At 39.5% G+C, this 23,200-nt stretch overlaps 1 protein-coding gene across 1 annotated transcript in view; it reads right to left on the bottom strand.

Moving 5' to 3' along the window:
- pknox2 (pbx/knotted 1 homeobox 2) overlaps positions 1 to 23,200 on the bottom strand; it is a 97,837-nt gene that overhangs the window by 26,162 nt on the left and 48,475 nt on the right. The window contains exons 2-3 of the mRNA XM_031738519.2: positions 10,022 to 10,128; positions 6,860 to 6,996 (exon numbers count right to left, since the gene is read on the bottom strand). Of these exons, the coding sequence (XP_031594379.2) occupies positions 6,860 to 6,996; positions 10,022 to 10,108 (224 nt within the window). The 5' untranslated portion in view covers positions 10,109 to 10,128. The remainder of the gene's footprint in view (positions 1 to 6,859; positions 6,997 to 10,021; positions 10,129 to 23,200) is intronic.

Below are 23,200 nucleotides of genomic sequence, written 5' to 3'. Positions count from 1 at the left end.
CATTATCTGAATAAATCCAGTCTCCTTTTCTCTACTTTTCAATTTTGCCTTTTATTCTCATGTCTGGTCCTGAAACCCTTCATCCAGTATGTCATCTGTATTTAAACAGTCTACCTTCACTTTGTATCCCTGTGTGTGTATGTACATGCTTTCTGATTATCCTGCATTGGCAAATGTTTTTTTCTTGTGCACACACACACACACACACACACACACACACACACACACACACACACACACACACACACATATATATGTGTGTATATATATATATATATATATATACATATAAAGATTCTAGATTCCTAGATTCTGTAAAAAGCTACAGTTATTTTCAATAAAGAAATAAAGATAAAAATTGAGGCTGACTGAATGAATGTTCTTTGCACAGAGTGTGGGTTAGCAGCTGTGAAGTGTAAATGATGTCCTATTCTGTGTTTGCTGTAGGCCACTCGTGCTAACAAAAGATAACACAGATCGCTAAGTTGTCCGAGTAAGAAATAAAAAAAAAGGTAAAATTTGGACTTTCATTCTCAACTAAAGTCAAGCAGAAGGATACTCATAAAAATGAGTATCTTAAAGAAACAGCCAATAAAGCCACTTGAGCTTTGACACAGTTTCTTGCATTCAGAAGCAGCTGAACACCAGCACATGCTGACCCGGTAAATGGAAAGAAGCACGGCCTGTTTTAAGCCCATCAAATGGTGAGAGGCTTTGGGTTGCTGGAATAGCAGCACAGTGGTGGAGAACGCATTGATGCACTGTGGCAGTGAGGATAAATAGACTTTATGGTGCATTAGAGACTCACACAAACATAGAGGCTATAGCAAAATGTGTCGATCCTAGGATGCATCAAATTAAAAGTAGTCTCCTCCTGTGTATGTTGTCATGTTGTAATGTTGTCAACAACAACTGCATATAGAGGCTGAATAATTCGCTTTAGCTTTGTGAATTAAGGAACTAGCAGCATGGCTAACTGCTAACCTTTCCACAAACACAAAGAAACCCCATCAATTCAAAATACTGGGGCCAAGACCAGTATGAGAAGGGCTTTCAGCAAAGATCCACTATGGAGGCACGTCAGTGGTAATGTGTACCACATACAGTTTGCACTGCTATCAAAGAAAAGAAGGAATCTAATTTTATTTCTATTTTCTCTATTTTTTGAAACTTATAAAATGACAATGACTACTCGTAAGACAAAAATGTGTTTATTTGATTTAGAGATTTATGAAATAACGTGTACAGCAACTAAATGTAGCATATGCTTCCATTTAATGTACACAGCAGATGTATGATACAGCCTGTAGCACTTTTGAAATGCACATTCGCCCTGTTGTTTATCATTGATTCTCTACTCCAAGTTCTCTTCATGTAAAGTAAGTGAGCTGTTAAGTCAAGCATAAAAGTGTCACCTTAAAAGAGCGCATTGGTAAACACATCTCTTCTGCCCGGGCTGTTTCTGAGAATTACAAGGACATTTCTGTTGAAAACAGAAACGACTATTATGATGTCTCTTTCAATTAAGCCCGTGTTTCCATCTCAGCCGCAAATGCTACATTCGCAACCTAAAAAACAAAAGACTCACCCGCTTTTTAATAAGATGCAGAGAATCCAGAAGGATCTTTATAGTAAATGCCACAACTCATTAGGCTAATTACCCTATCACACATTTACTCTGCTGCTAATAACAAAGTAGGCAGAGAGACAGAGAGACGGAGAGAGAAAAGCACACATCTCCTCATAAAATTGGCATTCCAGCAATTAGTGAAAAGAAACATTAAAGCCTGCACAGGCTTCCTGAGCAAAATAATTAAAGAAAAATGGCAGAGATGCTGATTCTCACTGCTCTTCTCCTTTCAAAGTCTACAGCCCCCATATGAGCACAGCACAGAAGCATAAAAACAAAGTGCTATTTGTGTCTTTTTGCATAATTTCACTCACTGTGGGAGACGGAAGTGAAGTCAAATTTAATTGTGTTTATAACAAGGTGCGTTTAGTCATTAGTTCCTCACAAGGGCAACAGTCATACCAAAAATTCTAATCTGCTCAGCACTTCTTTGAGTGCTTAACAGCAAGTATTTCAATAGGAGACAAAAATTACGATATTTTAAACAGCACATGCCAGTGAATTTTTCGGGTTGCCTCCAAGAGTTAATTACTGCATTTTAACGACGTGCCATTATAAATATTAACTGACTCATTCGACATTATATTCTCCATAGCACCATTTACTCATCTCAATTTACCCTTTACCCCACTGCTTTTTTATCACATAAAGACACTGATCATCTACAGCTATGTTTGTCTGTAACACTACATTTTACAGACCCTGACATTCCGTGAGGGGTCATAGGGAGATATTATTTAATGGAAAACTTTCTCCCATCCATCCATCCATCCATTCATCCATCCATCCATTCGCTTCCGCTTATCCTTTTCAGGGTCGCGGGGGGTGCTGGAGCCTATCCCAGCTGTCATAGGGCGAGAGGCGGGGTACACCCTGGACAGGTCGCCAGTCTGTCGCAGGGCTAACACACAGGGACAGACAACCATTCACACTCACATTCACACCTAGTGACAATTTAGATTATCCAATTAACCTATCCCCACAAGCTGCATGTCTTTGGACAGTGGGAGGAAGCCGGAGTACCCGGAGGGAACCCACGCAAACACGGGGAGAACATGCAAACTCCACACAGAAAGACCCCGGCCTGATGGTGGAATTGAAGTCAGGACCTTCTTGCTGTGCGGCAACAGTGCTAACCACCGTGCCCATTTAATGATAATTTTTTTAAATTTTAAGTTTATAGGTCTCTGCATTTAACCCATTCAGTGAAGCAATGGGCAGCTGCCAATCCAGAGAGACAGTACCCTTACTCAAGGGGACCTCAGGATAACTGTTCAGTGGATTCAAACCCCCAACCTTCTGATCATGGGGCGAACACCGTTTCGTTGTCTATGTCCTTCAGTACAGGACACACTGAGCCAGACTCAATGAGAGGAAGGCAGAAAGAAAGAAACGGAAAAAAAATATCATAATTATTACATGGACTGATTCTTATATAGCGCTTTTCTACTCTCCCCGAGGACTCAAAGCGCTCTATACAACATGCCACATTCACCCAGTCACACAAGCACTTCATCCATACTGAGTGCTTTTCGAACTACAATCACACACATTCATACGTCGATGGATGCATCGGAGAGCAACTTGGGTTAGTATCTTGCCCAAGGATACTCCCTTACCAAACTCATCAATCATTGCAATCAGGAATTCTGGACATTTGGCCCGTGAGCAACTCTAGAGCTTGACTGATTACAACAAAATCAAAACTGCAGAGAGAAGCGCAGATGCAAATATCAGAGTTAAACAATAAAGGTTCTTCCCGTCACTGTCTGTTTGGTTTTAATCACTGCTACCTATACTCTGGAATACCTGATTCTAATCTAATCTAATCTGATGGACTGGAAATTATAGTCAATGCAGGGGTGCAGTTCAAATGGACTGCACATATTTTATCTTTATATGATTACAGTGACATCTGTAGCTTTTATCTTAATAATAAAAACAAGTAGTCAACAAACACATTTTAAAACTGAGATTGCATTTTAATGATTTCAGAAGTTCTATATGTCACAGCTAGGATTAGAAACTTGTATTGTATATGTGGTTGAGAACTGTTAAAGGAGGAAACCAAGATCCAAAACTCCCCAGAGGAAATGGAAGTGGTGCTGATTCCACCACCACAAATACACCCGGAGCTGCTCCAAACATGGTGCCTCACATCAAAGACAGCCTTGTATCTCAGTGGATCAGCCAAGGACTTTACAGTGGCTTGCCTCAGGTCTGCACATGGGGGGACTCACATCTCCAGCTGTGGCAGTGCTGGGCATCCTCAGTCCCATTTCACTCAACAAATCAAGTTAGTTGCTGATGTTTTACCAGGAGATCTCCCAGCTTGATTAAAAATGCCTGTATATTTTGAATAATTTACTTCATAAATAGATAATATAAACTCATTATAAGGGTTTATCAATATTCTAGTGATGAGCTGAGAGAAAAGGGAGGTGTAATTTGTATCATTATTTCGGCTGGTATTTTGGGTTTTCCCCAAGCAGTGATTTTCTTCTTATTTTTCATACATAACGAGGTGGTGTCTTCATGACAATCCCTTCTACACAGTAAATACAAAAGTATGAAATGTTCCACAAGCATCTGTTTGGTGAGCCATAAACATTCTAAAATAAAGCTGGGAAATGTAAAAAAATAAATAAATTAACATTTCAAAATGATTTTACTCAGGACTTCATATGTGGATAACATTTAGTAAAATTTCTATTTGGATTATCCAAACAATAACTTTGTAACAGATGACAGGTGGTGCACAGATAACAAGGCTGGACTGGTAATCTGGCATACCGGGCACTTGCCTGGTGGGCCGAAGCACTTTTGAGCCATTTGAAAGGCCGTTGCCACCCATACAAGCACCAACAGCAGGCCTATCATTCATTTTCATTACCAACACTGTATTGGCCTTCAGTGTGTACTCAGTGTACTACAGTTTAGTGTGGAAGAAGTGGTGAAAAGGTGGAGACAAAAAGCTGAAAGGGAAACAATTAGGAAGGGAGAGAGTCAAGTCAAATAAATAGCTATTTTGACCATGAGCTACTTGTAATAGTTAAAGGTAGGCTTTTAAATATCACAAGCTGCACTGCAGTGAAACTTTTTTAATTTAAAGGGTTTTAGTGGGCGACAGATAATAGATACAGACATGAATACTGTAAACTCAAGCTCTTTTAATTTCTGGAAAAAAATGCATTTTAATTGCATTTCAATAAAACAGTAGAAAAACAACAAAAACATATCCCTGGCCAAAATTGGACAGCCAGTGCTACTTTAAGTACTTGAAGTACATTTTCAGAATGTTGTCTTTAAATAATAATAATACAACTAATAAAAATATTCAACATAAAGTGCAGTTTTTCCTCTTAATAAATGGTCGTTTGACAAGTTTCACCTTTAAACTGTGAGTAACCTTAGCCCAAATGATTTTGTACATAACATAAAATGTACATGTTTTGTACATAAAACAGTTTGATCATTGATCATTAGATGGCACCATAGGCTTCAAGTAGTTCCTTTCTGCACAATTTGCACAAAACCAAGCTTTTATCAAGGCTTTCATCGGGTAGTATAATGAAATGAAATGAAATTTGTCACCCATCAGTGCTAGCATTGCGCTTTCTTCCGATTCTTCCATTTTTGTAGCTGCTGAGCTCTGACGTGTGCAGTCGGTGTTCCAGGAAATCATGCATTGGCAAATGCTCTCCTTTGCTTGGAATGCAAACGGTGATTAAATTGGTTATGTTTTGAACACTTTTTTTTTTTGCAAATGAATACGTTAAATTCCACCCATAATATATATATATATATATATATATATATATATATATATATATATATATATATATATATATATATATATATATATATATACATATATAAATATATATTAGAATGTCCTCATTTTGGTTAATTAGTTCAGTCGAGTTTTATGAGTTTCCAGAAGTTGAGAAAACTAACTTAGACAGATTTAAATAAAAGGTTAGTCAAATGGTACTGAAAGTGTGATGTGAAATTTATTTGCTGATCATATGATTACTTTGAAATACAAAATACAGAACTTCCACACAATCTGAAAATGCAAAAATGCAATTCACTACACAGCATAAATGTCAACTTAATATATCTACCAATGGATGGCAGCTAATATAAAAACATAACCTGAGCAGCAGCGTAATAACTGAGGTAACTACTTTCTTCATTTCCTGTAAACAGTACAAACTTTTTCCTTTGTAATATTGCTGCACTTTACGTCGCTGAGACATTGGCCAGAACATAAAGTAAAAGCCTGTAAAATGAGTATTACGAGTAACTGTGACACATGATGAAATCCGTTTTCACAAACATCTCTATTATCTCTATTAGCATGGTTCATGTGTTTCTACTTAAATGAACATCTATTCACAAGTGTGACTCCAAAAGAAGCTCTCTTTCATCTGAAGAGTGATGCTTACCTTTGAAAATGGCTGTTGGCGTGAAAGAGAAATAAATTATGTTTTACAATGTTGATCTGGAGTCAAGCTAAAACCTCACACAAAACAAAGGGCCAATGAAATTTCAAATATCACTTTCAACAGCATTTAATTAAAAAACAATGTAAATTTACTTTTTGTCCTCTTCTGGTCTGCTTTATTTTTGTTGGCTGTTCATAATTCATAACAGTGAGTTTATAATGAGTCATAATTATAACAAATAAGAGCCTACCTCATTGTACAGACAACTGCTGCACTATGAGATGCTTTTTTAAAAGTCTTGTAACATTTACACAGTTCAAAGCAGAGAAAACTGAACTGCCCGTGATGAGTGAAGAAACGAGGTGCTCTTTGGTTTATGAATGAAATCTGAAGAAAGCCCCTTCAAGTATAATTCCAAAAGCTTTTATGCCATGGCTAGTTTGAGAGAATGTATTAAAAACAACACTAGTGCCTGTGTCCTTCATCGGTGAGTAACACATCAAGTTAATTTACTACAGTTTCTTAAAGCCAGCATGGGACTGGAGAGAAACATTTCTTCAAAGGGGAACAAGTGAAATGTAATTCAAGAGCAGAAGGGTGCAGACTGCCAAACTTAATGACACAAATAATGACACATGGCTAAATAATCAAAGCAAAAAAAACACTGAAAAACAACATGGTCTTTCTCTGCTTCTTGGCCCTGGTCATATTTGTGTTTTCAGACTGGCTTATAGCCTTTACAGTAACACAGAGCTATCTCATGAAAAATGTAACCAACCTGTAAACAGCCCTCTTGTCAGATTCAAGCTGGGCCTGGGGGTCAAGGGTCACACTGACAGAGCTATTTCCTGCTGCGGAGGCTGCTGGGATGTGGACCTGTGGGGTCTTGGTGTTCTGTTGAGTCGTGCCCGTCATCTGGTGATATTTAAAAAAAATCACAAAATGACTTAATGATATATTTATGTTCTTTTTTCCTTACATTAGCAATCATGACTTTGAAATATTCCTTTTGTTTTAGTATCATCTGTGATGTTGCATATATACAGTGATTTAGGATGTTAATACGCTCACAGTAACACTCCTAACACGGCAGTGCTAAGATTCAATCGTTATCAGTATTGTAAAGCATGCTGACATGCTCATATTTAGTAATTACCACTAATTAAGTACTTTCAAAATCTTACATTTTCTCAAGTTATAGCAATTAGAACATTTTCAGAAAACTTGACCTCTGACCTCTAACCTTGAGGTCTAGGTCACTGAGATTTGAACTTGTCTGTTTTTAGTATGTGCCCCTTTGGTATCAATTTGGAAATCCTAGGTTATCGCACTCATAAACTTGGGTGTCCATGTTGCCTGCCAACCTACCCACCTGGCAGGGTGATGACAACCACTCAGCTATATATAAAAGTCATTTTTAAAAGTAATTCTTGTAATTGCTTTTCTAAGCAAGTAAGGCTACAACATGCATTGAATTCTGTCAGACGGCAAATGAGGATGTTGCTGGCATGAATCATTATGGCTTGACGGGTCAGTGGCCTGATGATGCTGTTAAGCAAATGAATTGTGAGTGAATGAGTGAGTTAGGACAGGTTGAGTAATTGAACAAGACACTTACAGATCGTATACACTGCTGTTAAATGATATATATCCAGTTTGGAACAAGAAACTGAACAGTGAATTAGTCAGAATATAGAAAAGGAGGACAAAAAATTCCCACTGCCTCTGTCAGTAAATGTTTAAACTTTATATATGTCTTATAAGATGGACATGTCTCATAGGATGTTTTTACTTCTTTTCATGGTATTTGTGTTGTGGGTGAGAATGGGGGCTAACATGTTTTACAAACATGGCCAATCATCATCTTCATCGTCCTCTTACTTCATTCCACTTTTCTCTCTCATTCGGTTTTTATGAGGATATGAGTCTAAAAAACCCCATCCCCCTTCTGTTTTTTTTTTCAGCAGGGTGGTGTGGAAGGAAGCTTCAAGTCTTAATCCCAGCACCAAATGGGAAATAAATTAGGTTCTTCACACTTAACTAGCTCTAATTTGCATTTGCCGAGCACACAGGCTGCAGCTCGGGAGCTCTCCCCTGGCACTAATCCTCTGGCGAAAGCAGACAGAGGTGCTATGAACGACAAGCAGGGTTAGATGGTCAGATGAACCCACTCTATTCCATCATCACAGGATGTCTGTGGCGCTGAACAAAATATTCTCTATTATAATATTTCTGTACTATTATGTAATATTCTTAGGCTTACTGTGTTTCTGGTGATCACTCGGTATAAGCTGTATTTTTACACAGATATCACTGTATCTGTAAGTTACTATTTAAAGCTCATGTTCAGCTAGGGATTCTCTTCAAGTGTTTTATCATCTTTTGTGACAGCATCTTTTTTCATGTTCACCCTTAGTAATTCTCATAAGCTTAAGAAAAAGTTACAAACAGATGTGATTTTACATATTAGATTTAGAGGTTTGTTCACTACAAATAGATACACATTTGTTTTACATCTATGAATGGTGGTGTACTGTAGTTCACAAAAAGGATCACCCATCCAAAATTCTATACAAGGCTATTTAGAACATATCCTTCATATGTAAAATGGACTTAAACACAAGGCAGCAGAAATACTCAGTACATTCACAGACGCAGCGAAATTTGTTGATTGAATACATGGAACAGTAAGTGATGGCTTTTATTTTGTTTTACTGGCAACAGTTAACACAGCACAAGGTGTTGGGATGTGCTGGAACAAGCCTGCTCCGCACTAGTTGCACTTTATATGTTTTAGGCTCTATGCTAACACCTGGAGGCCAGATAGTGTGTGTGGCCTTAGTAGGTTGGAATTGATCGAGCTGACAGGTGAGTAAACAGGACCAAAGGCAGGTCATGATATCATTGAGTATATGGTTTAGATCAGCAGTTCCCAATTCTCAGGCTACAGACTGTTACCGGTCCGTGCGTCATTTGGTGCTGGCCGCGAGAGTTGAGGCTCGCGTGTGAAATTTATGGTTTTCAGGGTTTTTATCGTTAACTTGGTTTCCCTGGGTGTTTTCCCATGTTGTACTTGTGTGTCTTATTTTGAAAGAAATATTTACGCATTACCATAGTGACCAGAGAGCATTAAGGGGCAGAGAGGAGGATGTTACTCTCAATGTTTCATTTTAGGAGGAGGTTGCTAATAAAGTTACACAATCACACGGTCAATTCGCGTTTATTATTATATTTACAAAATACCACAGTTTTTGTCCTGGTCGTATCATTTTATTTTGTTGTATTTATCCGCAACACCTTAAAGGCCGGTCTGTGAAAATATTGTCTGAAATTAAACCGGTCCATGGTGCAAAAAATGTTGGGGAACGCTCATGTCATAGTATATGAAATGACTTGTAATTTAACAAAACCTTTTTTGTCATTTTCATTTAGTTAATTTCTGAGTTCTCACAAAAATCAAAACAAATTTAAAACCACAGCTCCTGCTGAAAAGAATAACCTAATGCATACTGAGAAAAGATAGCTGGATAATAAACAAGGACATAAACCCACTGTCAACAAAACCCCAAATGTTAAACGTTACTTTTATTTTTTTTGTTTTACTCCAGAGGTTGTTTAGAATAACACCAATTATGAATCATGAGAGGCTGCTCTTAAATGTGTACTACAAATCATCTTAAAATTTCAACTATTAAAGAGTACAAGTTTTAGTTTGGGGAAAAACCCAAAATTATTATTTATCAAATCTTTAACCTTCAATCCTTCTCATCAGATCCTGATTTATACTTGTAAGGTGCTCTATTCTCATTGTAAGTAAGAGCTCAGATAACACAGAAAACCTCCATAAGCTTAGCTGTGTGTTCACATTAGACACAATAATCCAGGGGTTATTGTACAGAGGTTTGTACCATATGAAAAGTCTTTAAGTTGGTGCGCTAACCTGTTGGCTCTCCTGGTACGATGGTGGAGGAGCGCTCTGGGTGGCCATCATTGTCACTGCAGATGCTGGGGACACATGTTGCATCATGGGATAGTTTCACATTGAGACTGGGAAAGAAACAGACAAGAAAGAAAGAAAAAAAACATAAATCCAGTGCAAGGAAGCAGTGATTGTAAATTCCATGACAGCAGCCACCACCAGGTGCTGCTATGATTAAATCATACGAGACGGGTTTCTCAAACACATCGTCTCACACTTCTATCCCTTCTGCACTTACTAATTTATTTCTTTGCTATATCTCCCTTCAGTCTACTTCTGCATGTGTTGCATAGAGCTCACAGAACAGTCAGTATTATCACTGAGTGCTCTAACAATGCTGCCAAGCAAAAAGAAAACAACATGATTAAGTGTGCGCAGCCCTTTTAAAGAAACACTTTACATAGCAGCAGGTTCATGAGGATACCACAAACAAAGCCCACTACTTGTTTACCATTTACAGAGAGCTATGCTCGTTTGCTAATTACAGATGGCTTTACATGCATTGTGGCGGAGTCACCTTGGTCGTCTCTATGTTTTGGCTGCTGATGTTGTTGCTGTGCTGTAACCAAGCCAATCAAGAGGGCTAATTAGGGCTCTTGTTGGTAGGCTAATTGCTATTGGCCAAGACCCCACAGGGCTGAGGGCCGTACCCTGTGGAACTCTGTTGTAACCATTGCCCCCACACCCACTGAAGGAAGCTAATTGGTTTGCAGAGATGCACATACACACACACACAGCACAGCTGGATCTCTTTCCTTAGGTTACATTTAACCTATGTATATACTGCATGAAAATGCCTTGTTAATGTGACATGATGGCAGAAAAGGTGTTTTAGATAAATGTGTGGTTAAACTTTATTAAACTTTTTGTGAGATTTCAACTTTTAAAAAAGGCAAGCTCTTTAAGCTCTGATCTCACATATCATGTGAGATCAGACACGTGAGGTTTCAATCTGTCACTTTAAACAATCAGTTTGCTGGGTACCCTGGGCTGGCAGAGTTATTTGAAAAATGCCCTCTAATGCCACATAAAGCCTTGTGTGGTTGTGAAAGACAGGCAGCAATTACAATGGACTGGTGCACTTGGACTGAATGGTATTGACCTGGAGGAAAAGCATTTGATTACCAGCTAGTGAAACGAAACTGGAACATCTGAGCAAAATCTCTGTACCGCTTGCAACATCCACTCAGAAGATACCGCCTCAGGAAAGTGGAGCAAAATCCACCAGACTGTTAAAGCCAAGGATTTGGAGTATTTGACTGTGAAGTTACAGACTATAATAATCATATAACACTGTTTACATGATAGTATAAACGAGGATCTTAGATAGACTACAAAAGAAAAACTGCAAAAATATGTAATAAATAACTATATGAGACACAACAAGTTGGACTATTACAGAAACATTAATGAGATTATGTTTAAGTATTATCCGGCATTCCTCCTTCCAGCACTATAAAACCTCCTCCTATGGCCTCCTGTGTGTTGAGCTGAGTGAACAAAAAGGCCCCTTTTGGGTAGACTTCAGTATATTCAGGTGAAAGACGGGAAGCAACAAGAGCAACTTTTTTCTCCTCTCTACTCTGGGATATTACATGACAGAAATTTCACTGCCAGTCAGTTCATCACCCACTGAGACTCAGACCCTGACATTGTCTCTGAATGGAAAAGTCAGAGAAAAGACAACCAGAGTAGACCTTTCTCTGTTTGAGTGGCACCCCTATCCACCACCGCTGCCAGCATTTTGATTTCAAATGGTGATTTGGTTTCTAATTTGGGGTTTTAGCTGCAAATCTGCATGTTTTATTGTGTCATTCTGTTTCAGTGTGTATGTATTCAGTGCACCCATATATAAGCAGGACTGTTTGCTCTGCGTGCGCTCACACTTGTTTATGTGCCATGCGCATGTCTCAGTGAGTTGCGTTGTGTACCGATTGTGTCTTCTGGTTTCTGTTCTCATTCCAACTGGTATCAGCTGAAAGGCATCTTCTCTGTTATCAGTCCTCATTTTAATTGCAAATGAAGCGAGCGTGTTAGTGATTAAATGGAAAATTGCACATTAATTGATGAGACTGAAGATAAAGCAATTCCAATTACCACACAGTATTTTACGCAGCCTCTCAAGTTTTGCCATCCCTCAAAGGAACAAGCCACCAAATGGTAAATTTGAGCAGGCAATGGTGCATCCATAAATACACACACACTGAAACATAACTTGTGCACAAACACATGCTATACCAAGGCTGCTGAGGCGTGAATGTACATACAAGAACAGACAAGAACACTGGGGAAAAAAACCCCAGAAAAACACCAACAAGATATTTAATTTCAACCCAGCAAAAAAAATTCTCTCATGAATTTGGAAGTACAATTTTTGAAGACAATAAGCATCTGGCACCCACCCTTTCCAAAGTCACCAAAGGTGTGTGGTTACACAATAAGTTGTGAAATTAATTTCAGGGATAAATGACATGTTTGTTCCTCAACAAGGCCCTTTCAATTATTGCGAAGTTCGTAATGCATATCAATTGAAAAGTGCCTGTAGTCACAATAAAATTCAAGAGCAAGCATAAAATAAAAAATGAGAAGTAGGCATAAAATTATTTCAACAAACATCAAAGGGTTTTCTGAATTTGGATTGGAGGCAGACGTTCTCTTTCATCGGATTGTGTGCAATAAGGAACATTTCTATTCAGCATTCAATTTTCCAACAATTCTCAGGCACAGAATGGGCCTGTGCTCTATTGATGCAAGGTTAGGCTGCAGTGTAGCTGCGGTTTCACCCTGTTTACCTCCGGCATTGAATAAAAATTCATATCTAGTCACACATGATGTGATCACTGCCTGTGGACTTCACAGTTCAGCTATGTCTGAAGTGTTTTTTCTCTGCTTTGGTTTAAAGGTGAATTTCTTACAAAGTGTCCAGCTTCTATTATACATGGGACAAGAGTGCTTCGTGCCACTGACTACGGTGATAAAAAGAAACTTTGCGATTTAAACACACAAAGCAGCACCGTGGAGAACACTTCTTGCATGCCAAACTGTGACCTGGTAGGGGGCTTACACTGGTTCATTAATAAAAACAGGCCTGTTGTAGACAGAGATGCGGTATTCTCTCATGTTGACTTATCAACACTTCACAGCAAAGAAGTGAACAGAGGTGACGGTGTTGACAGTCACACAAACTGTGGAGAACAGGTAATGTGAGCCCTCACATGTAAAACTGAAAATAACCATGTTGCTGAATTGGTGGTTTGATGTGAGGCTGTGATGTTCAGATTTTAATAGCACTCTTGAACTCAATCTCCAACCAGATTAAAGCTGAATGTTAACATTACCATGCATTAGCATGCTGTATATGCATACATATATGCATATACAGATATACATATATAATGTAAAAAAGTGACCAAGTTAAATATGTTTTGTTAGCATGTTTGCTCCATAATATTATCCGTTATCATCTTACGGCATAATCTTACATTACCAAGTTAACCGTGACACTTTCTATCACTTGACGCTGTACACATGTAGACTCCACAATATTAACCATTACCATCCACTTTCTTCCACTTATCTGGAGCCACTTTCTCTAGCTTATCCGGGGGAACACTGAGGTATTCCCAGACCAGCCAAGAGATATAATCTCTCTCTACTCTGAGCCCGTCCCAGAAGTCAATGTGTTTAGTGTTTCCTTCAAAAGCTAAGACTGTTGCGGCCAATTACCAAACTAAGGAAAGATGAGTTAAGTGGCCAACTCACTTGTAAAAGTCATTACAATTAATCTTGAGGATAATGTGAATGTTTGTTTGAAATGCCATGAAATTCCTCTATCAAAATCTATATTACCCTGTGTGAAAAAGTGTCTCACCTCAGTCTGGAAAGGCCATCTCTAAAGCTGTGGGACTTCAGTGAACTACAGCGAGACCCATTTTTTTTCACATATGGCAAAAACATGGAACAGTGGTGAACCTTCCCAGGAGTGGCCAGCCAACCAAATGTACCCCAAGAGTGCAGTAACAACTTGTCCAAGAGGTCACACAAGACCCCAGAACAACATCCAAAGAACTGCAGGCCTCACTTGCCTCAGTTAAAGTCAGTGTTCATGACTCCACCATAAGGAAGAGACTGGGCAAAAAAGACCTGCATAGCAGAGTTCAAAGACACAAGACAATGCATCTCGAAGGCTTGTCTCACTTTTGCCAGAAAACATCCCCAAGACTTTTGGGAAAATACTCTGTGGACTTACAAGACAAAGGTTGAACTTTTTGGAAGGTGTGTGCCCATTTACATCTGGCTAACATCAGAGAAACATTTCAGAGAAAGGACCATCATACAAATAGTAAAATATGGTGGTGTTAATCTGATGTTGATCTGGGGCTGTTTTGTTGCCTCAGGACCTGGAAGACTCGCTGTGGTAAATGGAACCATGAATTCTCCTGAACCTCCTGAAGGAGAATGTCCGACATCTATTTGTAAGCTAAAGCTGAAGCACACTTGGGCTCTGCAGCAGGACAATGATCCAAAACACACCAGCCACTACACCACTGAATAGCTTAAGAAAAATAAAATGAAGACTTTTAGGTGGTCTAGTCCAAGTCTTGACCTGGATCTGATTGAGATGCTGTGGCATGACCTTAAAAAGGTGGTTCATGCTCAAAAACCTTCCAATGTGGCTGAATTACAAAATTCTGCAAAGATGAGTTGTCCAAAATTCTCCACAGCCCTGTGAAAGACTGCCAGATATCACAAATGCTTGATTGCAGGCAATAGGGGAAGTAGGCTGGGATTGTTTTCCCCTTAATTAAAAACAACTTCTTTTAGAAACTACATTTTGTGTTTACTTGTCTTATCTTTGTCTAATATTTACATTTGTTTGATGACCTGAAACATTTAAGTGTATCCAAAAAAAATAGGAAATCCGGAAGGAGGCAAGCACTTTTTCACATGACTGTACATATTTGTTCACTTATATGATCAGCATTGATTAACCAATGAACCAAACAAAAATCCTAATGTTTTCAACAGACTTGTAGAGGCCTATCAGATACACATATGAGTCTTACTTGCTTTCATTATCAACAGAAATAATGAAATAATCTCACAATGGCAGGATGCAATTGGAAGAGAAATTAGCCCAGTCCCCATGATGCCACTTTCTTAAAAACCCGAAATAACAAAATCACTAAAGCTTGACTGACTTAAATGATCCAGTACAATTGGACCTGCTTCTCAGTATCCAGCAACTTTTCAGACATAATATCTTGAGCATATTAATGAAAATAGGGACAGTGTGCCACAGTTTTACACCAGAGGAAAGCTTCTAAGCCACTTACCCATAGATTGCAACACTTTAACATAGTCTGATAGCTGAACTGGTACTGTATGTACATGCATCAAAGAGGCAGCCCTTCCATGCATATCCTGTCATAAAAATCTCATTTAATCTGTCCTGGGTTTGTTGGTGAAAAGGTTGACCTGCAAAAGCAATGAATAACATTTGGAAGTGGGTATGTCACCTTGGTCAGATATTATGCATCTTGATGGCCTGCAAGAGAGGGAGATGAATAAATAAATAAGATGTTTTTGAATACGAGTAGGATCTAATCATTGCCTTATTGTCAGACCTGATTTACAATGCAAACACCAGGAGGCAAGGCCTTGATGGTGTTGAGTAAAACGATGGAGGGAAGGGTGGAATGGTAATGAGATTTGGGGCCAGGGATGGGGGATGCTATGTACACATTTGTAGTTGGACTCGATGCAGAAAATCACAAAACACACAGATCCAAGTGCAAATACACCGCATGCAAGCAGGAATGGGTACGCATGCAAACACAGGCATGTATATTAATGCACAAATTCCAACACTAAACACAGAGATCTCAAAGCTTCAACCAGAGTCATCCTGAGGGCAATATTACAATCACTGTCTCCCGGCATACCACCATACAAGCACGCATACATCTGTATACACACACACACACTCACACTCAAAGGCTTGAGTGGATACACGGCCTGAGGCAAAAAGAGTCTAACCAGTGGTCTTAGGGCTACAAATCCCCCCTAGGCTAAAGTGAACTCCATGCATACTGCAGTCAGGAACCCGGTCCATGCTCCCAGACCACCTCATTAACCCGATCCAGCAGCAGCTCCCTCCACCCAGCCAACCTCACAACTTTGCTCTTCAACAGTCCATACTTACCATTCATACCAGTATCATTTATTTATCTGCTCTTGTTGATTGGACTCATCCTCACCTGCATGATAAATAAGGCATGGATTTGTAGTTTACTGAAAGATGTTACAGCAGTGTTGTGGTCACTGCATGGATTTAGCTAAGATCAAAATGTCAAAATGACAAGGCGTAGAGGGGCCCACAATGTGGGACTCTTGGGTCAACAGGGAAGTATTGGTATGTAATTCTGCATTTCTGCAGTGTCAGGGAAGTTGCTCAGTCTTGCCTCACTGCAGACAGTGTGGAGAGGGACAGAGAAGGATGTTCTGTTGCTGAAATAAAACATGCAAAAGAAGAACATGGTCCAGTGGACACTGACTGAAGATGTTTAGCATAAAAATAGGTTATATAGGTATTGGCTACGAGATGTACGCATTTCTTTTTAACTAAATCACTAAGCTGCATCATAATTATCAACAAGATGCTTCTTACCATTAAGTCTTCTCCCTCTCTTTACTCACTTCACTCCAAAGGTTCCTCCGACTTTCAATTTCCAATGACATTTTGTGCTTGAATTTAAATCTCTAACCTTTCCAGTTTATTCTTTCATGCTTAACTTCTTAATGAATGTCCTTCACAAATTCAAATATACCCCACAGTCTGAATGAAGATTCAGGATTTCCTGTGGGTGTGACAGTTTGCAAGATTCGCCACTTTCTTTGAATGTGGCGAACAATGGCGCCAACACTCCACATTGAGTGCAATTCTTTTCTTTGAATTTATGCAAATCTTTGTTTGGATATTACAGATTCCAGTTTGATTCCGTTGCTTCCTGCTTTTAAAATTAGATTAAAAAACACAGACTAAAATGGATAGTGGTGAAACTACAGTGCAGTAGAAACATTTTTGGAATCCCCATGGGCAGGTGGTTTGCATGCAAATAGCCTTATTAACATAGCTAAAAACCCTTCTTGTAATGAGGCGAATTTTTAATCTAAAGAGACTAAACACACAAGACAAAGAATACTCTTGCAGCAGGTAAGTCATTCTACCATCGTAAATTCAATTCAGTTTTATTCATATAGTGCCATTTCACAGGTACAGTCACCTGTACATTGTAAAATAAAGACCCTGCAATATTAGAAAGAAACCCCAACAATCCCACAACCCACTCCAGGAAGGTCAACCATCCAGCACAGCCAGTTTAAGGTGAGGGGAGAATCTGAAAACTAGTCTAGAAGAGCATTTAAGTTTCAACTTTTGGCAATAGTAGCAGACTATGAACCGACACTAATATGACAGTTACCAGTATAGACAATCATATTCTGAACAGCCACACAAACTAATATTATGCTTGGTGAGAAGGATCCATATGGCAAATGTATATAAATATACATATCTGCTTTAGGGAAGACCAAGGAGTCCAGTATCATAGATTTTCCCACACAGTCAGCTGAAGGGGATTACACTCATCATGTACTGAACCTCTTAATAACTGAGAGAGCAAACTATTCTTGACATCACAAGGAGCTTTTTATAAATTCCCTGAACATGATTAGGTATCAAGGCTAAGTTTGACCAAAGTTCAAAGAAAATGGGGGGGGGGGCAAGATATTGTGAAACATAAGCTCTGGTTTGGATAATGGAAGGTGGATAAACGAAAGTTTTGAGATAGTCAAAAGCCCAGGCTTCTGATTAATTATTAGAAAATGTTAATTAACATTTATTTCCAAGAGGCTTTAAAATGTCAAGACAACTGAGTAGACACTTATTAATGTAAAATCAGTTTCCCATTGGCTACAGCTCAAATATGTTACTGTAAAGGTTTGTTTTGACGCAGTAGGCTCCAGTGCACACCTCAATCTTCCATCAAAATAATTATAAAAAGAACATGGATATTCTCTACTACATATACGACACACACGGCAAACATGGCACGAGGCCACCAAATGGTTGGCAGGCCGACTTCAGTAAACTTATTTTTGTTTCAGCTGTGTCGTGGATAAATTTACACAAACTGGCTCTGCATCATTTCCTAAAACAAACATATACACAGGCACACACACTCCTGGGAAGAGGGTGGGTGGGTTGAGTGAAGAGTGCCAACAATGTGCTCCCCTCCATCAACAAAAATAGCAGTGTAACAGCGTATTTCTAGTGGAAAAAGCTCAGAGAGAACCAGAGATAAACGTCTTGATGCATTCTCAATCATCCAGGAAAGTAAATCTCCAAAAGTTGAATCTGTTCATCTGGACGTAGCTGGGGGCAATGCAAAGCCCCCAGCATCCAACATCACCATGGAGGAGAGGAAGGCACTCACATCACTTAGTGATGACAACAACATTATCATCCTTCTGGCAGACAAGGGTAGGTGCACAGTATTGCTTAACCAGAAAGACTATCATGAGAAGATTTTGTCACTACTCAGTGATGAAAATACTTATGAGCCCCTGAAACGAGACCCAGGAAGTGGCTACAGGAAGAGGGTCATAGACTGTCTGAAGCAGTTAGAACAAGACAAGACTATCGACCGGACCTCATACCACAGGCTGTACCCAGGGGAGTCTACACCAAGTCTGTATGGTTTACCGAAAATACATAAGCAGGGTGCACCTTTAAGACCAATTGTCTGCATGATCAACTCGGTCACCTATAACATCTCCAAGTTTCTGGCTTCGATCCTCAACCCGCTGGTGGGCAGCTCTGAACACCACATCCAGAACACCCTGGATTTTGTTGAGAAGGTGAGAGATGTCATTATGGAGGCAGATGAAACCATGGTCTCGTACGACGTTACATCTCTCTTCACTTGCATCCCAGTCACGGAAGCGTTGGAGGTAGTCCGTAAGAGATTACAGGATGACACCAACCTCAGCAACAGGACCACTCTCAGCATCAACCAAGTGTGTTTGCTTTTGGAACTGTGTCTTCATTCCACCTACTTCACATACAAGGGTCAGTTCTACAGGCAGAAACATGGGTGTGCCATGGCTCCCCAGTTTCACCCATCGTGGCCAATTTGTACATGGAAGAAGTGGAAAGAGGGCGTTGCTATCCTACCCTGGAACACCACCAAGCCATTGGTTCAGATATGTGGATGACACCTGGGTGAAAGTCAAATCTCAGGACGTACTACATTTCACGGATCACATTAACTCGGTGGACCAACACATCAAATTCACCAGGAGGATATGAAAAGTGGCAGGTTAGCCTTCTTAGACTGTGAGATTTTCATCAGTAATGGGGACACCTAAAAGCTGACGTGTACCGTAAACCCACGCATACGGATCAGTATCTAAGGTTTGACTCTCATCATCCACTGGAGCACAAACTGGGTGTCATCAGGACGCTACAACACAGAGCGAACACCATCCCCACTGACATAGCGGCCAGGGAGGCAGAAGAACAGCACATCAAGAAGGCCCTGAGTAATGTGGTTATCCCAGCTGGACTTTTGTCAAAGCTGGAAGGCACCTAAAGAAAGCTCCAGCCGATCCAGGAGAGAAGGACAACCGCTGCCCAGGCAAAACCTGTAGTGATCCCATATGTGTCAGGAGTATCGAACAGTTGAGACGCATTTTTCTAAACACCGGGTCTCTGTGGCTTTTAAACCCCAAAATACGCTGCGCCAAAACTGATCCACCCCAAGGATCGGGTCCCCGACACAAACAGAGTAACATAGTGTACGCTGTTAAGTGCCAGGAGGATTGTCAGGATTTATACATCGGGAAACCAAACAACCTCTAGCGAAGCGGATGGCACAACACAGAAGAGCAACCTCATCAGGCCAGGACTCTGCAGTTTATTTACACCTACAGGCCAGTGGACACTCTTTCAATGATGAGGATGTACACATCCTGGACAGGGAAGAACGCTGGTTTGAGCGCGGAGTCAAGGAGGCCATTTACGTGAAAAGGGAAAGACCATCTCTGAATCGAGGAGGGGGCCTAAGGGTACATCTTTCGCCATCTTACAATGCTGTGATTGCAGCCATTCCCCAACTCTCTGTGAATGGTACTCATGGCCATTGATCAGTGTTCTTTGATCAGTGGGTTTTGGTCAGTGATTGTTGATCAATGGTCATGGGAATTTGCATAATTATGATTAAGGAACTGACCTCACAGCCCATTGTTCCTCAGTGGGCTGGTTTCAGTCATTATGCAAATGTACTGTTTATAAGGTTTGGGGAAACCTGCAGTCAGCTGAGACTGAAGAAGTCACTTGGATGAGTGACGAAACGTTTCTCCCACAAAACGCTACGTCCAGATGAACAGATTCAACTTTTGGAGAACCAGAGATAAAATGATGGTTGGTGGATTTCAAAGTAAATTCATTAAATGACAGCTGCAATATTCTGTACCTTCTTGTTTCTATATAGGACCAAAGCCAAGCGTGCTTCCGCAAAGTGGGATCGATATCACATGTTTCTGTGGCATAGAGCGCAATGAAACAATAGCTTTGCACCGTGGTATTCCAGAAAATACTAAAACTCACTCAAATATATGAATGAATACCCTCACCATTCATTATTGTCTGCAAATTTAAATGAAACTAGTTTGATGAAGTGAAACTTTTTAACTTCACATAAAGAAAACTCACAAAACTCAACCTAAATGTACACATCTTAGTAGCTGTCATTTCATTTGATGACTCTAGTGAATTCCATAAGTGGATGAGTGATAAAAAAAAAAAATGAACATGTGTTTTACTTTATACAGTGTATGTCACTGCAAAATGAAGATTGCTTGATTGCGTACCCAAAGCAAAAAAGGGCTAGCAGTTTCATTTTCCCAGTAGCTACTGATACCGTTACCGTTCCAAACAGCTGTCAAACAGTTACTCTTTAAATCAACTCACTGTAAATATAAATCAAACAAATTCATTTCTTGCTTAAATGTATGAAATTTGGGTCTGCTATGTGGTAGATTGAACTCAGAACTAAATAGGTAGTTCATAGAATGAAAATATATGAAACAAAAAAAAAACATTATTTATGTATGTGTAGTACATATCAGGCACATAATAAATACCCCAAAATGCTCAACTAATGTCTCTACTCTTTTTGGTCTTAAGATAAAAGTGATTGAATGAAAACTAAATGTACAAAACATTGATTAATGTGTTGCTCTTTACGTCTGAAGTTTTTCTTCTTTAGCTACTGTTCTGCGCCTGTGTCGGGCAGAACTCATGAGACACTCAACTCAGGACAACATTTTTGAGGAATGCAGAACATGTTATGTCACACTCTCCAAGGGTTTCAGTTTGGACCAGGGTGGTAGACCAAAAACACCATCTCACTTCCTTTTAACTTACCAAAAGAAACATTGTCTTTACAATTTATGCATGAGAAACATTCAATTGTTTAAACTGAAACGCATGAGCTGGGCATGCAAATCACGTCCGTGAAACAGTTTCAAAATAATCAAAAAAGGAAATTCAGAAACCCTTAAGATGGAATGACTAGAAAGTATAAAACCCTGATGGCCATATCCTAAACATAACAAATTTCCCACGTGTGGGACTAATAAAGGTTATCTTATCTTATCTTATCTTATCTTATCTTATCTTAACGTTAGAGGGAATGATGAAGGCAATATGAGGTCAACTAACAGAGTTCCTTTACCTTCTTATTGATTTGGGTTACTTAAATAATCATCCAATAGTAATTATGTTAACCACTCCCCTCAAGTCTAGACTTTTATGGCGTTATTTTTGTGCCACTATTCTGAGCACACGTAAAAAAAAATTGAGCGCACGTAAAAACAATTTGCAGGTGCAAGTGTTGCATTTTGAGGAGAAATTTATTTTGAGCGAAGAAAAGCTAAATTTGAGTGAACAAAATTCATTGCTGCATGCAAAAAATGTATTTCAGTGTTTGCTATTATCCATACACACACAATAGCAGCCCCTCTCAGTTTTTGCACTTGCGCTTGCTCGCAATGTGTTGCTTGCGCTCTCAACATTTCTGCCTGTGCGCGTTCAACTCTTTCTGTACACCGTTATATTTGTGCCACAAAACCAGCCAATCACAGACTTGGATGCAAAAAACTCCGATTGGCTGTTTTGGTCTCCAATCAGCTCGAAATGATGAAATGCAAGATCACAGAATCCAAAACTCAAATGAGGCAGTGGCGGAGGAACACAGAGTGGCGGAGTTTGAAATATTACTCTTTCTGGGTCACAAAATAAACTTTTAAGATATTTTCATGCGAGAATGGTGCTGTGTAAACTTCAAATATCTGCTTGATATATCTGCAAGATGCCTGCTGGTCACTCGGGTTAAACATAATATATAAGGCTGAACTGACAAAAAATCGGCCGACTACACCACCAGGTGTTATAGGAAAAACCATAAAGCCTTTGAACTAAAACAAACGCTGTTGTGACAGTGATGTACACTGTCTTGTTGATATGTATGATTTGTATCACCTTCATGTTTCCCTCTCACCACATATCCAAACCGATATCATGACCAGCAGCTTTTACAGCTGTGGCTCCAGCAAACATCAGCTGATACTAGAAAGTAATATTAAATAAATTCTAACAACAGTTTATCAAGCTTGAACGTGCTGCTGTTGTTTAGTGCATCCGCTGGTTTCCTCTTTAATTGGTCCAGCCCAGAGTTTATCATGACCAGTTGGCTAATCCACCACCTTTCATTGTTTATACCGTTACAAAAACAAACAAACAAACATAAAAATTAAAAATCACCATCGGCCCACCGGGCAAATGCCCGGTATGCCCAATGGCCAGTCCAGCTATGCGGTCAGCTGGTGGGTAACAGGGATCTCCGAAAACGCAAGCGCGAGCAACACATAAATGAAAAAACTGAGCGAGAGGGGCTGCTATTGTGTGTGTGTATGGATAATAGCAAACACTGAAATGCATTTTTTGCACGCAGCAATGAATTTTGTTCACTCAAATTTAGCTTTTCTTCGCTCAAAATAAATTTCTCCTCAAAA

The sequence above is a fragment of the Oreochromis aureus genome, linkage group 10 (genome assembly GCF_013358895.1).
Source record: "Oreochromis aureus strain Israel breed Guangdong linkage group 10, ZZ_aureus, whole genome shotgun sequence".
Lineage (NCBI taxonomy): Eukaryota > Metazoa > Chordata > Actinopteri > Cichliformes > Cichlidae > Oreochromis > Oreochromis aureus.
Note: the sequence above shows the minus strand (reverse complement) of the source record. Positions and strands in the feature narration are given on the sequence as shown.